The sequence below is a fragment of the Pelodiscus sinensis genome, chromosome 5 (genome assembly GCF_049634645.1).
Source record: "Pelodiscus sinensis isolate JC-2024 chromosome 5, ASM4963464v1, whole genome shotgun sequence".
In the NCBI taxonomy this organism is placed as follows: Eukaryota; Metazoa; Chordata; order Testudines; family Trionychidae; genus Pelodiscus; species Pelodiscus sinensis.
Genome location: NC_134715.1, coordinates 10106105 through 10133424, shown reverse-complemented (window position 1 = coordinate 10133424; position 27320 = coordinate 10106105). Strand labels below are relative to the sequence as shown.

The window sequence follows — 27320 nt, the reverse complement described above, 5'->3', positions numbered from 1 at the left end:
TAAAATGTACTCTAAGTTTGTTATTTAAAAACCCCTCATTATTTTAAATCTGATTTTATTGTATTTTTGGGGCCTGATTTTTGAGGGTTTGGGGTTGTCAGTATTGAAAGTGAAACACCATAAAGGAACACGATCTTCAGAAATTGTGGGGTATGAAAACCATTCTTTTCAATGTATCTCAGTTTGAGGACCCAAACATGGGGGCTCTTAAAGTCACTAGTAACTTTGGGAAATGTTAGTCATGCTCCCTAGCCTAAACAATTGCAATCCAAAGCCGGGATCCAACTCCAGTTTAAATGAATGAAAGGATGATGGGAGGAGTGGAGATGGGGAATTGCTTGAAGAGGTGACTTTTAGGGATGGATTTGATCGTTCAGTTGGATTTGGCTTGTTTCAAATGGCTGCATTCATCTTGGTTACAAATTTGGATATGACTCTAAACTGGATAATTACTGTTTCTTTGCAGGCAAATGAACAAATTGAGGGTGCAGGAGGCTCAAAGTTTTCCAGTATAATAATTGCTTTGACAGATGGTAAATTGGACGGTCAGATCCCGTTGTATGCAGAAAAAGAGGTGAGTAGTGAACTGCAACTGCCTGTTACATGCGGCTGTGTTTTTTGCATCTGTTTTTTGCCTACTGTGTAAATATTGTATTTCTTTCTCTGTTTTATTTTGGAACAGGCAAATAAGGCCAGAAATTTAGGGGCTAGAGTTTACTGTGTTGGGGTCCTTGATTTTAAACAAGAACAGGTAAGTGCATTCTTGTTCTTACTAATTAATGTCTTATTACAAGTTGTTATAAGGCAGCCATCGCTGCTGTAGATGAATATACTTATGCTGTAGCAGTGCAATATCTTCTCCAGAGCAGCAAGTAGGTATTTAGACATTTACTTATTAACAGAAATAAAAAAGAAGAGTGGATGCTACTGTTTTATTACAGAAAAGATCTCTCAGAAATTAATTTCACTTAGTGATAGCCTCCTGCACCAGATAATGTAGGTAAACTTTCCATTCAAATGTTAACCAGATTAGCCCACAGCTTGCACGAGTACAGTGGCTGTGGCTAAGCTTTGAGTTGACAAGGGATAATAGTCTTTGTATTGAAAAACAAAAGGAGGACTATTGTCTTTTTTTCATCAACTGAAAATGTATGTGTAGGTCCTGTGCTCCTGTAAGCAGAGCATTTGCAGAGTCAGCACTAGAGAGCAGATGGAAGTGGAGTAGGAAGACTTGGACTTTACATGGAAAAAGTGTACAGCGGGAATCTTATCCAAAGGATATGTTGAAAGGCTTCGTAAAGTGAGACAAAGCAAACAGGAGCAGAAAAGTTTGTGTCATCAATATCTTATAACTCCACTCCAAGAATAGACGTAAAATGATAGTCTCAAATGATCAGGATTTAGGGAATCTCTTTCTTTGGTTTGTTTGAATTTGAGTGATTACCACAGAGTGGGATTAGCAGCGTATCGTGCTGCAGCAAGTACTTCTGTTTTAAAAAAACAAAACAAAAAACAAAACATAACTGCTCTCCTTTGCTGGGGGCCAGAAGGCCCATGGGATCCAGGATTTTCATTCTCTTGCTTAATGTTATATCCTATTGGTTTTTAGACAAAAGTTTAGATCTTTTCAGGCTGAAAAATATTGTGCAACATGTTTGGGCTGCCAAATTTTTTGTGTTTGTTTTCCAAAGCTTGAAAGAATTGCTGATACAAAAGAACAAGTCTTCCCGGTCACTGGAGGATTCCAAGCCCTTAAAGGAATCATCAATTCTGTGAGTATTATTGAGCACACGGTCTCAAAACTTTTGATGGTTTATTTTTGGAAGCAATTTCTTGGTTTCTGCTGTGGCTTGGGTTTTGCCAGGTAGGCAGTTGCATTATATTTAGCTAGGTTTAGTCTAAGGCCAAGCTGATTGCCTCCTGAGAGGTGCTGAGACCCATTTAACAGAATTGGGTCCTAAATTCATAGTTTCCAGTCACTGGTACCTGCAATACATTTACCCTTCTTTTCTTAGGAATGCATTTCCACACATTGCTGCTGCCTGCCATTCACTGAATTGGATGTGGCCTGATTCAGAATAGAGATAGCAAAATGCAAATTTAGCTTGAGAACAGCTGGTTTTAAAGCTGTTAATAAGCTAGTTATGGTACTGGCCAGAAATTAATAAGAAAAGAAGAATATGGGAGTATTCTGAAGGCATCACTTGGACCTCTGCTTTTACTTACCCTTTCTCCTGGTAAAAATAGAATCTTTTGGTTTGGTTTGTTATTTCTGCATTTCACCAAAAGGCCCCATTAATGAGTGTGGGCAAATGAACTGACTGTAGTGATTTATTTGAAAGGGATACAAAGGGATGAAACCACAGGAAGCAGTTCATGGTTTTGATGAGGTCGGTGGTTAGGCTAGATTTTTAGCTGATTTGGTCAGGTACCGTGGCGCAGGAACATTTTTTTAGGAGTATGGATGCTGACCTTCTTTCTCCTTGCCATGTCCTGCCTCCCCACCCCCCAGCTGAGCCCAGGAGCAAAGACCTGACATGCGGGAACAGCAGCCAAAGTGAAGTGGGGGTGGGGGTCTGGATGGGCGAGGGGGTGCAGGAACTAAGTGGGTGTGGGGGATCTGGGTGGGAGGAGGTGCAGGAGTGGGATGGGGTGGGAGAGCTGGGCAGGTGGTAGGGTGCAGGAATGGGGTGGGGGTGGGGGGTCTGAGAGATGAGGGGGGCACTTACCTGGTGCAGCTCCACAGGGACGCACATGGCTCCATGTCCCTTGCCACTCCCAGGCACCGCCCCCTGCTGCTTCTATTGGCCGTAATTGCAGCCAATCAGAGTGGTGGGAGTAGAGCCTCCAGGCAGTGCTGCACTGCACTGCCGTTTCCCCGGCTGAGGGGAAGAGGAGCGGTGGGTTGAATCCTGCTCTGGCTTGCCTGACTCCGGCCCGCGAGGCTCAGGGCTCCTTCCCCCTCTGCACCGCGGAGCTGGCGCTGGCATTCCAGCCCTGTGGAGGGTTGTTGTGAGGCCAGCGCCGGCTCCCTGATGCTGGCGGGGTTGGAGCCCTGAGCTTTGGGGGCTGAATCCAGGCAGGTTCCCTACCCTTGCCTTAAAAAATGGCCTTTATTGACTATTTGTGTTGCGGTAGCGCATAGGACTACTGGTTGTGAACAAGGACCCTGTTGTGCAGGGTGCTGTACAAACCTAGGACAAAAAGACTGTCCCTACCCATAAGAGTTTACTATCGTCATATAAGGCAAAAGACAACCGAAGGAGGGAGACAGACAGAGGAGTGAAAGGAAACAGTGAGACTGTTGGTGATGATAGGCATAATAGGCAGTGATCTCAAGCTGGCTTAAGCTCCATGCGCTGGTCAATGCTGCTTTTATTCCTAAAGGAAAATAGTACAAATTGAATGTCAAATGTATGGCTATAAACATATTGGTGAATGAAGCTCTCTTCCCAAGACTGACCCCACTGATATTTATGTCCTCCCCACCCTTTTTTAACAAAGGACTCTATTTGTAACTAAGTTATGAAACCAAGAACTTGTCACTACTCTTCCTTTGAATCATGTGTTTTTCGCTAGAAGTTACTGCGGTAGATGAAACGGCTTTTTCCTTCTCTTTGCTTACAATATATTGCTTCAGAAGATTAGAACATAAGAATGGTCCATCTAGCCCAGAAGCCTGTCTGCTGACAGTGGCCAGCACCAGGTGCCCCAGAGGGGGTGGACCGAAGACAATGATCAAGTGATTTGTCTCCTCCCATCCATTTCCAGCCTCTAACAAACAGAGGCTAGGGACACTATGGCTGTGTCTACATTGGCACCCCTTTCCGGAAAAGGGATGCTAATGTAGACTTCAGAATTGCAAATTCAAGTAGGAATAAGAAATCCTCTGGAAAAGGGCTTATTTTCCAGAGAATCACGTCTAGACTGGCGCTTTTCTCCGGCTTATCCCCAAGCCGGAAAAAAGCGGCAGCCATGTAAATGCATTGCCGCGGGGGATATTTAAATCCCCCACGGAATTTGCAATTCCGAAGTCTACATTAGCATCCCTTTCCGGAAAAGGATGCCAATGTAGACACAGCCCATTTCTATCCCCTGGCTAATAGCCTTTTATGGACCTAACCTCCATGAATTTATCCAGCTTCTTTTTAAACTCTGTTATAGTCCTAGCCTTCACCGCCTCCTCTGGCAAGGAGTTCCACAGGTTGACTATGCGCTGTGTGAAGAACTTTCTTTTATTAGTTTTAAACCTGCTACCCATTTATTATGGGGACTAATAAATAACTTTTCTTTATCTGCCCTCTCCACACCACTCATGATTTTATAGACCTCTATGACATCCCCCCTCAGTCTCCTCTTTTCTAAACTGAAAAGTCCCAGTCCCAAGATTCTTTTCCAGTCTCAAAAGACTCTTCATTCAGTTCAGGCTCTTCATTCACCTTCTGTTAGAGAGAGTAAATGCATGTGGCAAGTGCTAGGGAATGCCTGTCTGGCATTACTGTGAAGGCTTTAAAGCAGGCACAGGAAAGATTTGGCCCATGGGCCAGATTCGGCCCACCAAGCCTTTAAATCTGGGCCCTGGCCCACCCAACTTGGATCCTCAGCAGAGAGCAGCCCCAGGGCTCAGAGTGGCTGGCTGCTCCATCTGCCTCACAGCACTGGGGAGGAAGGGAAAGCTTTATGCGCTGCTCCCACCTCCAGTGCAATCTTCAGCTCCCATTGGCTGGTTCCCATTGGCTGCCCTCACCCCGAGCACAATCTCTCAGCTCTTTTTTCCACACTGGGCTGCTGGTCTCGAGCCGCCCAGGAAAGTGTCTCCTGTCCAGAGCCTGCCTCTGGCACCCCGAAACCCTGCCCCATATCACCACCCAAACCCTCTGTACCCTCCTCTACTCCAGGTCGCAACTCCCTTCCAGCCTCTTCACGCCCTCCTACATTCCTCCTCCAGGCCAGAATCCTCTCCTGCACTTAGACCTTCTCCTGGACCCTGCACTCCAGGTCACAACCCCCTCCTTCACCCCAGCTCCCTCTCAGACACCACAACCTCTCCTTCACTTCAGTCCCCTACTCAGAGCTCCCTTCTCCACCCAGCCTCCATCCCAGACCTCAGCCCCTTCAGACAAATGCAGCTCTTGTCCACTTGAGTGCCCTCCCATCAAAAATTATGGCCCATCTCTGCTTTTTAAACCAGTTAAGTCAATGGAGCTAAACTGATTTACACCAGCTGAGTGTTTGGCCGTAATTGTTTAATGTGCTTGGCAACGCCATGACCTAAACATTTGTAAAGTTTTTCAATTATCTATGGCAAGATTCAACCTCATAAGTTCAAGGAGCAGCAGTTTGCTCCTCCTCATGCTAACAAGGACTGCTGTTTTCATACTTCACCATTGTTAGAAGCTAGATGGTGGTTCTGCCACTCTCCTCTCTCAGGTTTGGAGGGGACAGGAAATACAGTATAGTTTCTCTTAGGGTTTCCATAGGAGCCTAGCCTGCGGATGGTACAAATGCATCGTACATCTGTCCCCTCGCTGTTTTGGCTGCTGTGGTCAGTGACACCTATCTGTGGCTAAGAAGAGGGTCTGTATACTTGCATTATTTCACCCCAAGAACTTTCAGCCACCACAACCCCTCGGCTAGATTTCACCTAAGGAGTTGAGGGTGGGATTTCACCTAAAGAGTTCAGTGCCAAACTCCCATTGAAATTCAAGTTCCTTTCGATGCTTGTAAAAATCCAGCCCTTAAAATATTCTGTAAAGAATGCATCATCCCTCATTACAGTACTGTGTGGGACTGACTGATTTTTTTAGGGAGGCTCTAATCTAGGTCTGAAACACATTGGCTATTCCTTATTAGCTGTATGTAACTGAGTGCTTAAACAGTGTAGGTTTTTATTTCACAGATTGCAGTTTGAACAAATGTTGTAGGGCTTAGCTAATTGCTTGGATCTTTCCATGAAAAGCTTGTGTTGTGGCTCTCTAGGTTGTCTGGAAACACAAGAAAGGGCTCCTTTCGGTTATGTTTGTTGAGATAAACAAAAAATTATCTGGTTGTTGATTTGTTGGGTTCCAGAAGCTTTTAGATTTTTAAGTTTTGTTCTTAAAGATCATGGCAAGTTCTGGCTTGACAGCCATTGACTCTAACTTCAGATGTTGAGATGTTTTGAGAAGCAATCAGAGCAATCCATTAGCATTAGGGTCGCCAGGTGTCTGGTTTTGAACTAGACAGTCCGGTATTTGCGCTTTCTGTCTTGGAAACAAATTGAGAAAATACTGGACATATTTAATTAGAAAATACCGGACATTTATAAGTTTTATTATTATCAAGAGTATCAGTATGTAACTGCATGAGCATGTCTACCAGCCAGGCAGTATGCAACTACGCAGTGGGAAGGGGGCGGGGCGTGGGCAGGATGGAATCCCGGGGCCAGACTCACCTGTTCACTCCGCTGGGACCGTGCGCAGGATGGGCAGCGCCCCGGGATCTGTGTGCGCCTGGGCCAGCCCCACTTCCCGCTGGCTGGTTCTTCTGCGCTTCCCCTGACCTTCTCCTGGCCAGCCCCGCTCCCCCCTCCTGACTAGCCCCGCTCCCCCCCGACTCCCTCCTGACCAGCCCTGCTCCCCACCGGCTGGTTTCCCCCCCCCGATCCCTTCCGCCAGCCCCACTCCCCATGACCTCCTCCTGGATAGTCCCCCCCCCACCAATATCCCCCACCAGCCCCGCTCCCCCTGTGGCCGGTTCTCCCCACCCCATCTGGGATCAAGTGTGTCCGGTATTTTTGTCGAAACCACCTGGCAACCCTGATTAGCAATTTCCCCTGGAAAATGTTATCCATATGGAAGCTGAACATTGGGCCACTGTCAGAATCACTGGAACCATTTCCAAGGCAGTGGTTGGAAAGTCCACACATTTGGCTAACTTTTCCACCACAGCGATCTCTGTGGCAGGGAAGAAATGCTCTGACAGAAGGAGCAGCGTGGGGAAGAGAGAGCCCCCCAGTAGCCCGTGTGTGTGTGTGTGTGTGTGTGTGTGGGGGGGGGGGGGGGGGGGGGGGGGGGGGTTCCATGCTCCTGGAAGGGGCAGAGCCTCAGGTGGAAGGGGCAGAGCTGAGGGCAGCCAGCCCTCAGACTGCGGCCTCACCTCTCCCGCACTGACTGGATCAGAGTGTGCCTGCCTCCCCAGACAGCCCTAAGAACCACCCGGAGTGCGGCGGCAATTTTAAAGGGCTCAGGGCTCCGTGTCCCACCACTGCTGTGGAACCGGGCCCTAGGGCAATTATCCCCTATGTCCTCCCCTCCCCCGTCAGCAGCCTGTATGTAGCTACACATTCTCACCATGCTTTGCCGGTATTGCGCAGTGTAGACATGACCTAGCACACTTCTAGCCCAAATCCTGAAGGTTTTGGGTTTTTTTTTTTGTTTTTACTTGCTCCAATTCCTAACAAAGTCTGTAAGGGTTTACCCCTCTCTGTATTGTGCCACATTCTTTCAGATAACATCACCATAGACTGTATCTGAACAGTTTATTTTATTTATGCATACTTCGGTGCGGTGATAACTCACATGAAGTTCTGTAAGCTTTTCTGGCATTGTTAATATCCAGCTTTACAAAGTACTAAATGAACAGAGTTGTCAGAGTAAATAAATCTGAGCAGAAAGTTGAGCGTCTTAAAAGAAAAATGCTGAAGGCAAGTAGGATACCCTATCAGGAATGGTTTACTGATTTAGTTTGGCTGATAATTATGGGGGAGTATGGTTTCATGAGCAAATGGAGTAAATACAGTGGCAGTGTGAGATTTAAGGGGTTAGGAGCAGGGCTGTGCTTACTATTTATGGGGCTCTATGCAGTACTATTAAACAGGTGTCCCTGTGACTGACGCAGCACTGGAGGGCAGAGGAGAGGGGGAAATGATTTTTTGAGAGATGTGATTTTTTTTTTTTTAATAATCTTCAGAAACACTCTAATGAAATTTTTAAAGCAAATTTTAAACTAGGGTTCTATAAATTCAGAAACTGACAGTAAATACCTTGGGTTGGAACATGCCTGTTAAATGGCGTCATTACCACTTGAATGGCTCTTTCACAGTTTCAATGTTCTGCTAATAGCTCTGGCAGGCTTTTCCACTTTTGAGCTAACTAGAGCCTCTCTGGAGGAAGTAGAGTTACAGAACAGGGATAAGAAGAGGCAGGTGGGTGGACATTAAGACCAGTGGTGCCCCACATTTTTGGGTTCCCTACGCAGCTGCATAGCCTGCATATGGGTAAGGAGGGCCCTGGTTAGAAGTGTAAAGTTGTTTTCACAACATGATACTTTGGTACCATTTGAGGAGCTTAGATCTCTTCTAATATGGACTGGATTTAATTGAGGGATTTCTTCTCTATTCAAGCACCAATCCTTAACAGCCATGTAGAGCGTAATAACCACATATCCGTGTTCTAGGGACCAGTGTTGCAAGCTGCTGAATGCCTCTTGTGAGCCTCCAGAATCCCTGTTGTCTTCATTGGGAGTTAAAGGATAGTGAGCACTTTGCAAGGAGATTGGAGGATCCATGTCCTAATTCAGGAAGCATTTAACTTAAAACACTTCATAGGGACTTTTTAGCATGTGCTTGGGAAGTAGTCTGGGTCTTTCAAAATTTCAGCTTGGCTTTATTATTTTCAGCATTTCCTAGGAGCTTCTGACCCTAGTTTCCATTGAAAGAAGTAGGAACGGAGCCTCTAAATCCCTCAGAGGCAACTTTGGGGGAAAAAAACCTCAACCATTAGTATAACTGTTCTTTGTGAAGACACATAAGAACCAAGCTTGTTCTAACAAAGAGCAGCATTGGAAACTTTCCTGTTTATACACATCTGGAATTTTTACAGCTTTAGCTTTATTTTCTTAATGTTTTCTATTGATTCTGAAATAAACATTGTTGTGGGAGCAGTTTACTGAGAAGAAGCAGCAGGCTCTAGTGATTAAAGCACAGAGCTGGGAGCCAGATGTGGCCTACATTTTATTCTCTTTCCCTTCCTTCTTCCTCTTTACCAAATAACTCTAGCATTCCTAAAGAAGATCTTGTTCTGGAGCTCCACATGGTTGGGGTTCCACAGGTTTGAGGTGAGCTGGGGAACAGGGATTCACTGATATGTCCTCCATGGCTGAGTCCCTGTTGTTCCAGTAGATAGCCAGCTGTACGTCAAATCTGTTTGAAAATGGAATTCTCTTTGCTAGGACCATCTTCCCTGCTGCTGTTGTACTTCCTGGGGACTCCACTCCCAGTGCTGTACTGCTCTTTGGGTGTGTCTAGACTACAGGGTTTTTTTGAAAAAAAAATAGCCTTTTTTCAAAAAAAACTTCCCCTGCATCTAGACTGCTGCCGCGTTCTTTTGAAAGTAAATCGAAAGAATGCAGCAGTTTTTTCGATCATGGAAAAGCTCATTTTACGAGGAAGAATGCCATTTTTTGAAAGTGCTCTTTGGAAAATAGGCGCTGTGTGATGCAAACCGTGCTTTTTCTAAAGAGAGCATCCAGACTGCCCGAGTGCTCTCTTTCGAAAAAGCAAGCCACTTTTTCGAAAGTACTGGTTGTACTCTAGATGCTCTTTTTTTGAAAGAGGCTTGCAGTCTAGATGTAGCCTTTGAGTGCGGGGATAGCGGACAAGGATCTCAGAGGAAGGAGGCAGCAGTCCTTGGACATCTTGGCCTGCATGAAGGTGAGTCTTTCCTTTCTTGTGGTTCTTCAGGTTCCGTGAGATTAGGAGGCTGCTCTCCAGACCATAGCTAGACTGTTCCCTTGCTTGTGGACTGTTCCGTTATGTATCTGTGCACAGTTCAGTATGTGGACCTGAGATGCTTGAGTAAACCTAGTTCTGAAAACAAAATAAATGAAAGGATCCTTATTCTATCTTCACATGTGCAATGCAGAATTCCTGCTGATTTGGGTGCTGCGAGGGGAAGATGTCTGGCTGTTTCAGAGGGCAGAATTGGAACAGAATATGCCTTTACATTTCTTTTTAACTTCATTAAAGTATGTGACCAGTTATAATTAGAAGCCACTTATCTTACATATTATCAGTTGACAGTGGGAAGTGCAAGATGGGTTAGTGCCTATCTTTAAGAAAGGGAAGAAGGACGATCCAGGGAACTATAGGTCTGTCAGTCTTACCTCAGTCCCTGGAAAAATCATGGAGAGGATCCTCAAGAAATACATTTTGAAGCACTTGGAAGAGGGGAAGGTGATCAGGAATAGTCAGCATGGATTTATGAAGGGAGTCATACTTGACCAATCTAATTGCACTCTCAGCAAGTTTGCAGATGACACTAAACTAGGGGGAGAGGTAAAGACGCTGGATGGAAGAGATAGAGTCCAGAGTGACTTAGACAAATTAGAGGATTGGACCACAAGAAATCTGATGAGGTTCAACAAGGGCAAGTGTAGAGTCCTTCACTTGGGACAGAAGAATCCCAAGCATTGTTACTGGCTGGGGACCAACTGGCTAAGTAGCAGTTCTGTAGAAAACAACCTGGGGGTTACAGTGGTTGAGAAGCTGGATATGAGTCAACAGTGTGCCCTTGTAGCCAAGAAGGCTAATGGCATACTAGGTTGCATTGAGAGGAGCATTGCCAGTCGATCCAAAGATGTGATTATTCCTCTTTACTCAGCTCTGGTGAGGCCACATCTGGAGTATTGTGTCCAGTTCTGGGCCCCCAATTACAGGAAGGATGTGGATGTGTTGGAGAGGGTCCAGCGGAGGCAACCAAAATGATTAGGGGGCTGGAGCATATGACCTATGAGGTGAGGCTGAGGGAGTTGGGTCTATTTAGTCTGCAGAAGCGAAGAGAAGAGTGAGGGGGGATTTGACAGCAGCCTTCAACTTCCTGAAGGGAGGTTCCGAAGAGGCTGGAGAAAGGCTGTTCTCAGTAGTGATGGATGGTAAAACAAGGAGCAATGGTCTCAAGTTGCGGTGGGAGAGGTCCAGGTTGAATATTAGGAAAAACTATTTCACTAGGAGAGTGGTGAAGCACTGGAATGGGTTACCTAGGGAAGTAGTGGAGTCTACATCCCTAGAGGTGTTTAAGTTCTGGCTTGACAAAGCCCTGGCTGGGTTGATTTAATTGGGATGGGTCCTTCCTTGGGCAGGGTGCCGGACTTGATGGCCTTCTAAGATCTCTTCCAGCTCTGAGTCTATGATTCTAATATTTTATGTTTAAAACAACTCCACACACTCATCTGATAAGGGCTACAGGTACCCACCACTTAAGACAATAAAAGGGAAACCGCTTAATTAAACCCTCTCCCTGAAAAACAAGTATCTTCTGTGATAACAGGTTTTACCTAAGATTATTATAACTGAAGGAGATTAGAGAGAGAAACATTTGTCTCCGTTGTTTGAATTAATAATTTTGTGTATATTCAGTTTTACTGTTTGTAAGTTCAGAGGTTTCCCACAGGAAGAAGGAGAGAAAAACACAGTTTTAAAAACAGTCAGACATGATTGTCAAACCATATAAATAGTTTGCAATTATAAACAATTTGAATGGAGTATTTTAAAGCTGAATAGATTCCAAATGGACACCGGCCATGTAGTAGGGGAAACCTCCCACCCAAGAGAAAACTGTAGCTTTCTCAGAAAACACAAAAGTTTGGCTAGAAATTCAAAGTTAAGATTACAAGATATATAAAGAAATTCAAAACTAGCACCTGCAGAGGCATTATGCCATGAGGCAAAATGGAAATAGTCTGCCTATATCAGTGTTTCTTAAACTTTTTAAGACCGAGGAACACCAAACAATATTTTTTTTTTTTTTTTGAGGAACACCAAGAATTTTTTGTTGCGCGCAAAAAAAAAAAAAAAAAAAAAAGTCGGGGAAAGGGTCATGGGAAAGTTATTGAGGAAAAAAGGTTGCCTGCCCCTTTAAAGGCAGCCATTTTGCATTCTGTTGTTCTCCGCGGCACACCTCCGACTGCCTTGCGGAACACCAGTGTGCCGCGGAACACAGTTTAAGAAACACTGGCCTATACTCTGTTCTGGTGAAGCTGTGCCTTGAATTTCACTATCTGACCTGCGCACCTCATTACTGAAATGGTACTCACAAACTGGAAGAAGTTCAACAAAGAGGAGCCCAGGAGTGGGGTGGGGGGAACGGGAAGCCTGGAGGAATTGATTTATGAGATGGTTTTTAATAGAATGAAATAATGTGGGCCAGATTCTCGTACCCTTACTCTCATCGGGTAGTATTTTACTCTGTGAGTAGTCCCCCGGAAATTACAGGGCCTGCTTGATGAGTAGTACCTGCTTCTATATGCAGCACAGTATCAGCATCTATAGAGCCCTGCGTGGATACAGAATTTGCATCCACATCTATATCTGCAAAAATGAGCCACGGATACCCGCGGATAATAAAGTGGATGTCTGTGGATTTGCAGGGCTCTAAGCATCTGGTCCTGTACATACATTTTGACTAAGTAGTGACTTGGGGAAGATCTGGCATAACAGCAGTTTACAGATGTCTGAAGGGCATCAAGTCCAAGGTTGGCAAGGAATTATTGAGGATGATAAAGGAGGAATAATGAGGAGTCATAGAGTTAAATTAAGGGGATTCACTACCCAGGGGAGTAGAGTTGTTTGTATGTTTTTTTTGATGGATGATTAAAATGCCATTCATGTTGGTTTTTTGTTTTTCATTGGTAACAAAGGTAAAAGGCCTGAGAATAAACCTTATGCCTGGACTGGTGGTAATTTTCAAGGCTCATCTATACAGATGCACACAGTACTGTACTCAAAGCATCTTTATTATAAATACAAAATTATTAACGCACTCCGAGGCAGATAGCTTGTTTGTCAACTTTCTTTTTGAAGCAAAATTTTATAGGCAAATTCTAATCCATTGAAAAACTGGGTTCATAATGTACATGCTGACAGCCCTTAGCTAAAGTGGTGCTAGCAGGCACTACAATAAAAGCTTATGGCTTAATTGTAGAAGCTCTTTCCGGCAAAACTCATTTATTATGGGGATAAAGCCTGATCTGACTGCAAAGATCAGTCAGTAGCCCCCCCCCCCCCCATAATTCACATGAATAACAGAAAAGGATATCTAATTAAAGCTTTTTCTTTCAGTTAAATGGTTCCTCATCTTCAATCAATAAATGGTTGTGTAACAATACATTTCCACTATTAAGTTATGACATAGAAGAGTGTGATCCCTGCCAGTTTTTTTTGAAGGAAAACAGCTGTGTAAAATACTGCTTGTGCAGCCAAATTCTATAACGCCTCTAAGTGTGTGCCTTGAACACTTCTTACTTGGCATGTACCCACAGTCATTATTTTTATTATTACAGTAGAACCTAGAAGTCCCAGTCAAGAGTGGGACCCACCTTGCACTGGTGCTGAATTGAACTCGCAACAAGAGCCCCTATCCCTAAGAGATTATAATCTAGGCAAGGCAGACAAAGGAGAAATAGAGGCACAGAGAGGTGGGGTTAGTTGCTGAAAGACAAACCTCATCAGTGGCTGACTTCCAGCTCTTGAGGCTTGTGTACCCTGGAGGCATTGCTCATTCTAAGAACAATTCTAACTGCTAGAGCACTTGCAAAACACCTCACGTTCATGTAACAGAAGTGTTCTTAGTGCCAGATTTATGCATAAACGAAGACAGTTTAGGGCCTCAGATTATGAAGGGATCCTAAAAACAAAAAAATTACTAATTTTTAGCAATGCACAAATAACTTTATTATTTCTGTTTTCATTGTCCTTTCTGTTAGAATAATACACATTTTTTTGGTACTGCCATGGGGCCTCTTAAACTTGACATAGTTTAGGGCCTCAGAATGTCTTAATCTGTTCCTGATCCAATGAGTTCCAAGAACCATTTTGACCAGACTTGCTTTCAGCAGATGTGAGAATTGTTTCCATCTAAGCCATTTCAATCTGAATAGTTTTTGAGCCAAGGTGGTTTAGTGAATTTCCACTGTTGTCCCACCATCCCCTTGCCAAATCTGCCCAGAATCAGCTGATTTTTGGATGGGTAGGAGGATGTGCTATGATCTATAGGCTGGGTAGCCTGCAAACATTTCAACTGAAATGGTTTAGCATAGAGTAGGTTTACCTTGTGTTTTCACCAGCAGTAGTTTTTTAAAATTGAATCAGTATGGCTAGTGTGAATGCATTGAGCCATTTGTATATATACTCTTTCTTATAAACACACAGTTCAGTCTGTAGTAGAGACACTGTGGTTAGACAAGGTTGTTTCAAAGTATTTGTCACTGACCTAAGCCATTTCACTACAATATAGGTGGAAAGCTAGTGACCTTACTCACTTTTCCACCTAGCTCCCAACTCCAGAATTCATTTAAACAATTGCCCTGATTTTCCTACCTGCCTTAGTTGCAGAGAAGTAGAAGGTGCAGGTTTTGAAAGAGGTCAGTGAAGTGCATGCTAGTAAGGATGGCTTTGATGCTTCATAGCCCTGAAATGTTTTTCAAGGGCAAAATCAACTTAAAGAAACAGCTGATTGCCAATTACAAATCTTCCTAATTGGAACATTTCCTGTAGGAGGAAAATATGCTTTGTTTCTGTACTGGGAAGCCAGGAAGCGAGCAATTAAATGTTTAAACTTTATGGGGGAGGGTGAAGAAAGAAAAGCAACAAGTTGTCATTAAAAAAATTATTCCGATTTGATCAGTCTCTTCCTTAATCCACATGGATGGTCTAATACTGTAGCTGTATTTGGTACAAGGTTTAGAACTAACATTGTGCTGTTTTTCCATGTGATTGAGACTGTGAGTAGATAGTTTGGGGAATTATTATATGTAGTTGTTAAAGAGACTCAATGGCCTGGAATAGAATGCTTTTCTGCTCTACCCTTCAGGATTGGACAGCCCCTAAGTTGACATTCTCTGACATATTACAAATCGTATAATGTTCTCATGTAGAACAGCGAGCTTGATAAGCTTGCAACATAACTGACAAGATTCCAGTTTTTTGCGTGGATGCCCGTGTGTGCCTTATGATTTGAATGTGACTTGTCAGATATCCCTAACCTGTTATCAGTTACATTACATAACGGCTATGTAAACTGTTCTAACAAAACGAAGCTTTCAGAACTCCATCTGAAGTACAGCTAGCGTTTCCTTAGTGATGGTCTAGATCAGCCTTTTTTTTTTTTTATAAAATACCCTTTTTTTAAAAAAAATATAGGTACCCCCTTTTTTTAAAAAAAATTATAAGAACCCCTAGTACCTACAGTTTTCAGACACACACAATTTTTTTCTACCATTGTAACACATATGTTTAAAGAACTTAATTGTAGTGGGCAGGCGATGAAATTTTTGGGTGTAAAAAGTACAAAAATAATAAAGCGCTGTAAAACTTAAAACAAAAATTCTGTTTTCTCCAAATTTCAGTTGTGGTGACATACCCCTCAGACTTCTCGTACCACTGGTTGAGAAACACTGGTCTAGATGGTATTGGGTCTTGCAATGAGGGCAGAGGACTGTACTCAGGGACCTCAAGAGGTCATCATGTGTTATTTGTTAAAATTAGACTTTCCTTAACAATGTTTTTAAGTTCCTTTCTGCTATCGAAGCTACCAATTTGTCATGGCCTTTGTAATGAGTAATATTTCATAAATAAGGTTGTTTTTAATTTGGAGGAAAAGACAGATGCTGTTAAAAGATGCATCCCTTCTGACCTGCAGTTTTATTATCTATGTCTACTCTGCTAAGTAGTTGCAAAATGAGGCATTGCATAGACACTGTGTAATTAGAATAACCTCGCTAATATTATGATATTGCATCACTGGTTGCTTTAAGCAGTCCATATGTCCCATGTATTTTGATTTTTTTTTCTTCCCTTATGCACTCCTTTCCACTCTACTTTTCTTTTTGACTTCCGCTTGGTTTACATGCTACACTAACGTAACTGCAGGAAATAGCTGTAATTGTATTGAGTCTTGGGTGCCCTTTGAGAGTACAGATGTTTGGCAAAAGATAAAAAGTAGGTCCCACAGTGTTTGACTTCTGCTGTTGCTTTTCTATAGCTTCACTCGAGTGCTGTGTCAAAATGGTCTTTCGCCATGAATACACTTGATAAGTTTCAAATTAATTTGGATTGAGTGTCTAACATTTAATGTAGTGTGGCCATGTTGCCTGATTGCTTTCCACACCATATTTGCACAGTAGGTAATAAGTGGCAAAGACACATCCTTGGGCAAAAAGGGAGATGCTGGGGTTTGTTTTAGCACTATGCTGATATCTGAGCATTGGCTCTCCCACTCATCTTGCATAGGCTGCAGTGATTTGTCTGGCTTGCACATTTTTTGGAAAGGATTTTTTGCTAGAGCAAAATTCAGAGTGATAGGATCTTTGGAATGGGGAAGAGCCCAGCCTGTCTAGAAACAAGATCTGCTATCAAATTTACTGCATATATTTGCACTTTACAGGTCCTAAGTGTGAATGTGTATGGTGGATCAAGGTAAATTAGGTCATATAGTCCACTGTACTCGTTTACTCTGATGATCTACACTGAATTTTCATCTTTGAAGCCAACTTTGGCCGTGGTAAGAAAGGGTTCAACTCCCATTTGTCAAGAAAGCAAATAAATTTAGAATTAAAAGTTTATTTTCCCTTTGGTGCTCTAGGGATAAATTTAGAGCTGCACCCACTTATACCAGAGCCAAATTCAACATTGAGTCTCTGATCCATATGCACTTGCTTAACTTTACGCGTTGTGAGTAACCCCACCAAAGTCAATATGGAAAAGCCTGTAAGTCTTGGTAGATTCAGTGTCAGAGTCTCCATAGGCAAAAGGCTAGAATATTAACCCATCACTGTGTGCTGTACCGCCTCACCCTTATATTTTCTATTCTCTATTATTTCACCACGTTTACAATGGTGAAAAGATTCTTTAAATCAGTGGTTCTCAAAGTGTGGGCCGTGGACCGCTAGTGGTCTGGAACCATGTTGCAGGTGGGCTGCAGGCTCGGGGCTGTGCGTGTGTGTGTGTGGGGGGGGGGCAGATCCAGCTTGTGGAGGGAGGAAGTGGCTCTGTGCACTGCTGCTCCTCCTCTCCTGGGGGAATGGAGGCTGGGGGAATGGAGTGCAGGGCAGTGCTTGCCCAGAGGCTTTTCGCGCTACTCCCATTGTCCAGAATCCCGGCCTGGGAGCAGCGAGAGGTGTGGAGCCGGATAAGTGCCCCCCTTTCCCTTCATGCCCAGACCTCGCCCTTCCATTCCCCTCCCACCCAGACCTCGCGCCCCCACCGCCCCTTCCTCTACCTATTTTGTAATCCTAGCTGGTTGGCTGGTGGTCCGTGGAAAGGTCTGCATTGAGCGGGGTAGGCCGTAAGCCAAAAAGTTTGAGACCCACTGCTTTAAATTACGCTGAAATAAGTCTGCTAATGGGGCCTTTGGTGACTCATGTGAAAACCACATGGTTATATGGGTTTAACGTACTCCCAGTTTACCTAGTCAATGAGAATGAAGCTGAACCATTTACAAATGTGCTTAATCCTGAGGTGAAAACTTGCTTCTGACATGGTTGGGCTCAGGCCAGTCTGGCTGGTTGGATGCTGTGAGAGGAAACAGTGTAGTTGGAAATGAATTTAACCCACACTCATTTTGTATAGACGCTCAGAGGGTTTAAATTGAATTCTAGACGGTGGTTGGTCCTGCTGTGAGGGCAGGAGCCTGGACTTGATGACCACTCAAGGTGCCTTCCAGATCTAGGATTCTGTGGTTTTATGATTCTGTGGACAGCCTTACTATTGTCTGATGTTTCAGTGCGGGATAAGATACTGAGAGGGTTTTGCAGCTGTTAAAAAAAATTATAGCTTTGGTATGCGGGGCAGGTTCTTGCAACAGCAGCGTGGCTTTGTGCTGCATGTCTGGGAAAATCAGGCAGGTCGTTGAACCACTGTAACCTGCCTTAGGTGGGTCACCCCCATGTGGTAGGGATGCTCCAGAATGATAGAATGACTCCTGTGCCAAACTCCCCTGTGCGGCCAGTGTGGGGGCATGGTTGGAGGAAAGGAGATATGCTAAGGCTTCTCTGTGTCCTGCCACATTTCAGCCACCATTTCAGTTCTGTTGGGAGCCAATGTAATCTAAGGCAGCCTTCAGTCCACTCTGACTTTTGTCCGGCACCCAGGGTATGTCTAGACTACATCTTTCTGTCTCCAGAGGGATGTAAATTAGACATACCGAAATTGCTAATGAAGTGGGGATTTAAATATCCTGTGCTTCATTAGAATAAAAACGGCTGCCGCTTTTTGCCGATGCGGCACTTTGCCGGCAAAAACTGGCAGTCTAGATGGGGATCGGTTGACAAGGAAAGCCTTTTCGGTCCTTATGCCTTGTGCAACGAGATTTACAGGATCCGTCCGAAAAGGCTTTCCTTGTCGACCGATCCCCTTCTAGACTGCCGTTTTTTGCCGGCAAAGTGCCGCGTCTGCAAAAAGTGGCTGCCATTTTTATTCTAATGAAGCACGGGATATTTAAAACCCCGCTTCATTAGCAATTTCGATATGTCTAATTTACATCCCTCTGGCAACAGAGGGATGTAGTCTAGACATACGCCCATTGTTTGTAATATCAGCGAAGGAAGGTTTGCTTTTATGCTGTCTTTTGCACCGCTCTTCTGCCTTTTGCTTTTTTTGCAGCTTGGCTGTAACTATAGATCCTGGCTCACTTTCCCCCTGTGTTTTATTCTCCTTTATATATTTTGTTTTTCTCTGCAATCAGAATCGGCTGTACCCTGAAACATGTTATCATGGACTCAACCCATCAGACGTATTGTACAGTTGGATGCTTTGTACAATATGAGCTCAGGAGGGGAAGCTAGGAAGAGGGTTCCAGTTTAAATTCTAAATGTCTTTGCTTTTGTTCATCTGCCATATGATGGCTGCAACAAAAACACTTTCTACCGTTTAATTTGGCTCACGTTTTGTCAGGGTTCGCATGGCTCTGCTTTCAGGATGGCCCTGCTAACGGTCAGCTATAGTTTGCTCACTATTCATGTTTCACAGCATTCCCTGCAGAAAATAATAAACTCTGCTTTCATGGGGGGAAATTGTATTGGTCGCTCTTGGGGATAGTGTAAACCGACACTTGCCATAGTCCTTGTGCTTTTTGCGTTTGGGCCCAGAATTGTGCAGGGTACGTTTTGCAATGAGCATACGCGACACTGGCTATCAGGGCCCGGTAGGGAGCACTCCACGCTCTCTAAGCAGCAAGTGCAGTGAACAGGAGTTAACAATGCTGTAAATGTAGGTTTGCACATGGACTGCTGGGCATGACATCCCTGGAAGTTACTACACTGCATTGGCAACATAACTGACTCAGGCATAGTTAGGTTATTCGTAACAAGTATTATTATTTTTTCTTTAGAAATTTGATCACGTACAGCATGGACATAATTGTACTTAAGCGGCATTAGTTAAGTTGTACACACAGTTTTGCTTATCAAGCTGTTGTCTTCCTCTGAAAACAGTAATGGTCATTCTCCCTTGGGAGCAAGTTCTGTTTTCCTGTGAGCAATAATGAAGACAAATGGAGGTATATATTAGAAATAAATCTGCAGTAAATAACACCCACCCACTTGAAAAGCTTGTATTGTTCAAAATATTGATGTGCTAAGTATGACCGAACTCTTTCCAAGAGCTCTTCTTCTAACAATCTGTGGTATGCTAATTTCTTAATTTAGGGAAACAAATCTCTTATATGCTCATCCCATTTATTGTTTTCGTAACATTACATAGACTTGAAAATTGATAGGGTTGCTCTGAAAAGAATCCAGCTATGCTTGATGACCGGCCCAGAATCCTGAACTCTGCATGCAGTTTTATGGGAGGAACAGATGCCAGGAGAGTTATGATTTATGGTGCTAACTGCTGCCAAAACTTTTGAACTGCAGACTGGGGCTAAGCAAAATCAAATGATCCCACAAAATGAATTGACACTTAACATATTCTGTTAATTGTCAATGTACGGTGACGTTGATCACAAGTTGTTGCTAGTGTACTGTTTTCTTAAGCAAGCCTGAGTATGAAATGTATTGAAGCAATGAAAGGAAAAGATCTTTTTAGTAGTGTGTGTAATACCGCGCTACGCAATGTGATTGTACTGCATGTTTCATAAGAATTGTACCCAAAATGCGTCACAACTTTACTGAAAACTACATAATTGCTCTGTTGTGTTTTAATTTTTATATTTGTGTGTGTGTGTGTGTGTGTGTGTGTGTGTGTGTGTAGCTGGGATTTGAAAAGAGAGAGGCCTCTATTCTCTTCTCTTGCCAATATAAATCCGTTGGTGTCAGTGCAGTTAGTTCTGATTTACACTGGTGTCAGAGTAGAGTTAAGAATGGAGACTTGAGGGGGTGAAGATGATGTAACCACCACCAGGCAGATTTGAAGCTGGGACCTCTAGAGCTTAATATAGGAGCCTCTAGCCTTTGAGCTAAAAATCAGCTGGCTCTCAGCCTGTGCTGTAGAGGTTTCTTGTATGTATCTGTTGCTGTGGTCTAGGTGCTACTGCATGGGACGGTTTACCACGCTAGGTGTGTGGGTTACAAAGAGATAGTAGAAGCTTGTTGCAGGGCAACAGAGGATCCAGAAAAGTTTCTTGCCTCATTTCTTGTCAATGCTTGTACAAGTGTAGCACAAACAGGTCTCTCGGGAGCAAAGGAGAGGTGCCAAAAATTAGAGGCAATGACTATCTCTGTTGTACTTTGTGATTTGGGCTTCCTTTTCATAAATTGGTCAACTCCGCTTCTGTTTTGATGCAAATGCTACCGTGATTATTGGTGTAGGTGGCTTTTCTCCTCAACCCCCTCCCCCCCCCCACCCCCACAGCTGAAGTATTTTTAACCAAACACAATATTATTTTTAATTGACTCAGCTTTCAGCTTCTGTGGGTTCAGCGTTCTGGGTCAAGAATTCTCCTGTGTTTCTGGAGAATGCCTCTAATTGAATGAAATCCTATATGAATGGAGCAGCACAGCTAACCACTATGCTGCTTTATGAAGTAAACGGAAGACTGCAGAACGGGAAGGGTTGGAGCAGAAAGTGCCATCTCACTATTGTACTTATAAATGGCTTATTAGGAAACTAATTCAGTAGAAAGGCTCTGCCTCCAAACTCTAGGGCTGACAGAGTTGTTGGAGTTTTTTTCAGCTGCTTTAAATAATGTCTAGTTGTGAACCTGTGCTGTGTCCGGTGTCCCTGAAACCGCCGATGGCCTCCTATACATAAGCCCTCCTATGGCTTGGCTGCTGCTGGAATGTCTTGAGAGTGAGACCTGACAAACTGGTTTCACAGGAAGTAGAAGATCAACTGTCCAGAACTGAAAAAAGGTGCCGCAAAAGAGTGATCGAAAGGGAAGCCGCCTATCACAGCCCTGAAAGGATGCTGGTTACAGAAAGCTGTGTGTCAGGGAGTTAGCAAACCCAGATCAGCCAAGCTCATATCAGTATTAGAGGGGTTATGTAGCAGCACTTAGGGTGTGTCTAAACTACCTAGTTTTGTCGACAAAAGTCCACTTTTGTCGACAAAACAATACCAGCGTCTACACTACCGCGGAGTTCTGTCGACATAACGTCAACAGAACTCCGCGGTTTTGTCGACGCTGGTATACCTCATTTTACGAGGCAAAACACCTTCTGTCGACAGAGTTCTGTCGACAGAAGGTGTTATTGCCTGTAACGTTGCGTCCAGACTACGGAGTTCTGTCGACAAAGCGGCTTGCTTTGTCGACAGAACTCCATGTGTCTGGACGCAAATTGTCGACGGAAGTTTTGTCGACAGTATCTGTCGACAAAACTTCCGTCGACAAAACGCGGTAGTCTAGACGTACCCTTATACAAAAGACAGTGTATGGGGAGCGCATGCCGAGTACTGCGCGTTTGTGACCGAACGAGGTGTGCAGTGCATCTTAGTCTTGGCCCATGACTGCAAAGCCATGATCCAGCAAGCAGTGTTCCCTCTAAGATTTTCCATCCATGAGGGGAGTGAGTTTTTTGTCTTGTGCACCAAGATTGAGGTCATGTGCAGTTGTTCGGACACGTGCCACTGTGGCACCCAAGTTATTAACAAATTATCTTATAAACTGCTCCCTTTCCCCCTCTGCTGCCATGTCTCCTGCTCTCCCCTTGCCCTCCCAACACCTGCCCCCCTTGCCCTTTTCCTCCCTGGTGCCCACCCCCTCACCAACATCTGCCCTGGTTCTCCTCACACCCCTCTGCACCCTGACACATGACTTGCTCCATCCACCACCTTCCTCATGCTCATCCCTCCTTCCAACTATGCTTCTCCTGGCACCCACTCCTCTCCTCTTCCTTCCTCTTGCCCTCATTGTCCCTCCCCTCTGCCCTTCCCTTCTCTCCCAGCATCATCCTGTCCTCTCCCTTCTCCACTGACACCTTCCTCTCCCCCCGCTCCTGCCCTTTCCTCTCATTGTCTCCTCTTTGTCCCCTGACATTTGTCTCTCCTCCACCCAGCTCCTTGATACCTTCCCCTTTATTCTTCTTTCCTGGCTCCCTCCTGTCCTCTCAGTACAAGCCCCTTCCTCTCCTCACCCCCATCTCCATCTTAGTTCTCCCCTTGCCCCTTCCCTCACCTTCCTGACACCTGTACCTCCCCACCCCCTGGTGCAGGTGTGAGGCTGCATGGCAGATGGCTGCCCCATGTGCCAGGGCTGGAGCCAGGGCTGCAGTGCTATTTTTAACACGCTTGCCCAGGAGCAGCTGCACCGTGGTCTGGCTCCAATCCCGGCACAGGGCAGCTGCTTGTCACATGACCCAGTCCTGAAAGTGGTTGGGACTGGGAGCACAGTACTAAAAATAGCACCGTGGCCCCAGCTCCAGTCCAGGTGGCTGCCCCGTGTGCTGGGATTGGAGGTGGGGCCGCAGTGCTACTTTTAGTACCATGGCTCAGGCTCCAGCTGTGGCAGCTGCCAGGTGGCTCACCCTGGCCACAGCTCCAGCCCTGGAAAAGGGCTGAAGCTAGGGCCAGGGTTGCGAGGTGGCTGCCCCGCTGCTCCTGGGGTGAGGCAGCCACCTCCCACGCAGCCCTGCTGTGGATCAGCTGAGCAGCCACTGCGCAGCTCTGCTGAGGAGGTGGGTGGAAAGCAAATTCTTGCTGCATGCCCACACAGGTGCGCAGCTTAGTGGGAACTATGCTAGCCAGGCACTTGAGCATGTGCTTGACTTTAATGTGTATTCCCATTGATGTCAGTGGGTACTGTTCACATGCTTAAAGATAAGTACATGATAAAGTGTTCTGTTAGATCGGAGCCTAATTCCCAGCCTCCTGGCTCAGAGGCAAAATTAGACTGGACCATATTAGCACAATGAGGCCTGGTCTACACTGCAACTTAAGTCAATATAACTGTGTTACTAAGGGATGTGAAATATCCATACCCCTGAGTGATGTAGTTAAACCGACCTAACCCACAGTGCTAGGTCCATGGGAGAGTTCTCTCATCCACCTAGTTTCTGCCTCTCAGGGCGGTGGATTATCGACGCCCATGGGAGAACCTTGCCTGTTGGCATAGGTCTGGGGTCTCAAACTCTCGGCCTGCGGACTATCTCCGGCTGGAGTAATTAAACAATCTGGATTGGGAATCCCGGGGAAGAGCCCTGTTAGTTACAGTTCTTCAAGCCCCGCTCCTTCCCACCATTGCCCCACTATGGCATTCCATCCCCATAGGACTCGGTTTTGGAGGTCGGTGGTGGGGGATGGGGCCTGGCGCAGAGCAACACCAGCAGCCAGTTCCCTCTCTCCTGCACTCCCTGTGATTCAGTGGGTGCCCTCACTTTGCTTCCCCATGGGGAACACAGGGGAGCCCAACTACTGCTGCTGCATGGTGCCAAGATCCCTCCCCCCAGTGATCCCCAAAGCCATGTCCTCAGGGACTGTGTGGGGGGGATGGTAGGAAGGGGCGGGGCTTGAGGAATGGTAACGGACAGTCAGGCTTGCTTGCCCTCCAGCCTGCCGGGGCTCCTGGGCTGGATTGCGCAATTGCTCCAGCTGGGGAAGGCCTGCGGGCTAGGAGTTGGAGACCACTGGTGTAGGGGGTGTCAGCACTGAAGTGCTACAGCTGCCCTGCTGCAACAGAATTTTAAGTGTAGACAAACTCTTAGTATAGATTCAACATCTGATTAACAAATTACTCTGGTGGGCATCAGCATTGAGTAATTCCAATCCTGATGTAATGCCGTCAAGTCAGTGGAGTTACACCAGAGATGAATTTGTGTTCATGTGCCCGTGGCTTATCTTGCATGTCTTTAGTCTGGTAAACTGTATGCCTGCAGAAGAGCTTAACCCCTCATTGCTAAGGCACACTCCTACTGTGAAAACTATTTGTAGATCATATGTCCTATGTAACTTCTTGAAAGTTCCAGAAGTTCTGATGCCTTGAAGTGAGGCTTGAGATCTGTGTTGCCCCTGAAGCTGTGATGTATTAATGCTGTTTGCTTTTAAGATAGCTGTCATAATAAAATTCACCCTCTGGCTGCTGGAAAGGACAAGGAATTTTCTCTTCCCCTGCTGAACCTCCTAAGTGTGTGTTTGGAAGAAGGGCAGAGGGGTATTCTTACTACTCCAGCTTTATGGCTTCTGCCAGATGAGTAGGTGAGCTTTTTGATACACAACCTCTCTTCCATGTGTTGGGTCCTTTTCTCCCATGAATAGCTCCTGTTGCTGGTTGTGCTGTTACTCCTCACTCAGCAGCCACACTGACATTGATGTGATTCATGGGTCTAATCCAGAACTTTTAATAGCAGCGTGAAACTGACCACATCCTTTTTTATCTCACACTGCTTCTGTTCAATAATGTGTTCACTTTTTTTTTCATTGTATTCCTGTGGTATATATGGTCCATGCCAGTTCTCTTCCAGAATATGATCTGAGGAAGTGGGTCTGGCCCACGAAAGCTCATCACCTATTAAACCATCTTGTTATTCTTTAAAATGCTACATAGTCTGATTTTGCTAAAACAAAAGGAAAAACTAACACAGCTACCTCTCTGTTACTGCTTCTGTTTGAGTGAGGTAGACAAGAAAGCAGCAAATGCAGTCATGTAGTTTGCAGAGTCAAGACGACTTCCCTACAGTGCTGACAGAGAGAAGTGTAGTCGTTTTCCGTCATGAAGGCTTAGTTCTACAGAAGTAGATAGCTTAGGCTGCCCCTTGTCGGGACATGTATTACTCACTCCTGGCGAACTGGCAGGTGAATTTTAAAGTGCTGACAATTTTCTCAGAGGACCCCTACTCTCATGATAACTAAGGGCTTGTCTACATGGTGTGACAATGTGCTGTACAAGGGAATGACTTCCAAAGTGCACTAAGAGGTTGTCTGTTTGACTCTGCTGGTGCACATTAAAAGTTTTCCCTAGTGCACTTTAACATAGTACTGCTTCAAACAACGCTATCTTAGAGTTTAAAGAGAAGCTAGATAATTTCATGGAGGTTAGGTCCATAAAAGGCTATTAGCCAGGGGATAAATGGTGTCCTTGGCCTCTGTTTGTCAGAGGCTGAAGAGGGATGGCAGGAGACAAATCGCTTGATCATTGTCTTCGGTCCACCCTCTCTGGGGCACCTGGTGCTGGCCACTGTCGGTAGACAGGACACTGGGCTAGATGGACCTTTGGTCTGACCCAGTACGGCCGTTCTTATGTTCTTATGTTATGTTCTTAAAGCACACCAGCAGGGTCCGTGCACACCAGTTAATGTACGACGTGTTAGTGGGCTTTAGAAATCACATCCTTGTAGAGCATATCACGCCCCTTTGTAGATAACCCCCAACGCTGCTTAAAAAGTGGGTACCATTATCTTGTTGCCCTGCCAAATCAGACACCTGATCAGACCTGGTGATGTATTTCCTATTCTTGTCCAGGGACTGCACGTTATGTCTCCGTCAGTGGGGTTATTCATTATGAGCAGCACCCAACGACCCAGTCAGTACCAGGGCCTCCAAGTGCTTCAGTCTGTAGGGACTCATATGGAGTAGCATGACTCCTGCACACAAGAACTTAAAGTTTTAAAAAGCAGTGGGGCCCAGACTGACCAGAATGGTGATGGGCACAGGTTTTGTAAACTCCATTTCTTTTTCCGTCGCACGCAAGAGAAGAAATTTTTGCATTATATGCAAGAAAAATGGAGAAGTTAGAACTTAGTTTGCAAAGGCATGGAAAGCCCCTAATTCACTGAAATTTCGGATGCATGTAAAGTTTGTGACATATGCTCTTTATCGCCCCTTCCCGTCCCTCCTGTTTGATGGGAATCTGTGCTGGAATATATGAGCTGCATGTGCCTCTGTGGAGCACCCTGGGGCAGCGTTCCCTGTAAGCTGAGTGCTTGGGGAGCCATCCAAGAGAGATGCAGAGTGCCCAGCATGTGCTTCTACTACTGGTGCACATCCACACATAACAAAATGTATTCTGCATGTGGATGGATAAAATGAGAGGGAACATTGCCCTTGAGGTGTCCTCCAGGTCTTAGAAGTTTTGCATTTCCATGGGGCAGAGCTGGAAGGAATGGGGCTGTCAGTCTCTCCGTGATTCTACACTCACATCTATGGGAAAATGTGTTTGTAGGGTAGCTGGTAGTCAGGATAGCCCCTGGAAGAAAGGCCTTTATATGCTGGGGAGAATAGTGCTCTTTATTTGGCATGAAACTCTGGAAATAAACTGGATGACATCAACTCCTTGAATCTCTCCCCCTGCAACAGTATCAAGGAAGTTTACAGTTGTTTGAATGTATTGAATGCCAGCAGAGTACTTAACTATCCTATTCAAGGGTGGCCTTATATAGTAATTATTTCAGCTTTGCTTGTGTGCAGTTTGTACATAGTGAACCTACAGTGCAAATTCATTCTACTTCGTTGTTCTGAGCCAGGAAAAAATGGAATTCAGAGTCAAAGATTGTCTTTTGAAAGTATTATTGCACTTTGTATTATGCCTGAGTTTTCCACAAGTATTTTAAAAATAGATTTTTTTCAAAAGGGGAAAGAAACTGTTTGCTTGATTATTTGTTATACTGCTTTCTGCTAAATTGCAGCAGTGGGCAAAAATGCAAAATAGTTTTGCTACTATCACGATTTAGCTGTGGGAGGATTTTTCACAGAGCACCTTGTGTTGGTCAAACTCTGCTCGTTTTTGAGTTACCGATAAAACTCCTGTGGACTTGAATGCGAGCGCTTTGGAAAACCTTGTCTTATGTGAGGTGGGAAGAGAATTTGGGCAAACTGGTCTGTGTCGAGATTCTCTCTGTGGGGATGTGGAGAACCGCTTAGTTGTGGGACAAGGGAGCACCAGGAAAGGTGTGAGCCGTCAGTAGGGCTACAGCTTCTC

General features: G+C 44.9%; 1 protein-coding gene across 1 annotated transcript in view; it reads left to right on the top strand.

The window, feature by feature from the left end:
* The window catches only part of ANTXR2 (ANTXR cell adhesion molecule 2), a 193047-nt gene that overhangs the window by 16203 nt on the left and 149524 nt on the right, over window positions 1-27320 (top strand). Inside the window, exons 5-7 of the mRNA XM_075929467.1 lie at window positions 467-574; window positions 683-751; window positions 1692-1772. Of these exons, the coding sequence (XP_075785582.1) occupies window positions 467-574; window positions 683-751; window positions 1692-1772 (258 nt within the window). The remainder of the gene's footprint in view (window positions 1-466; window positions 575-682; window positions 752-1691; window positions 1773-27320) is intronic.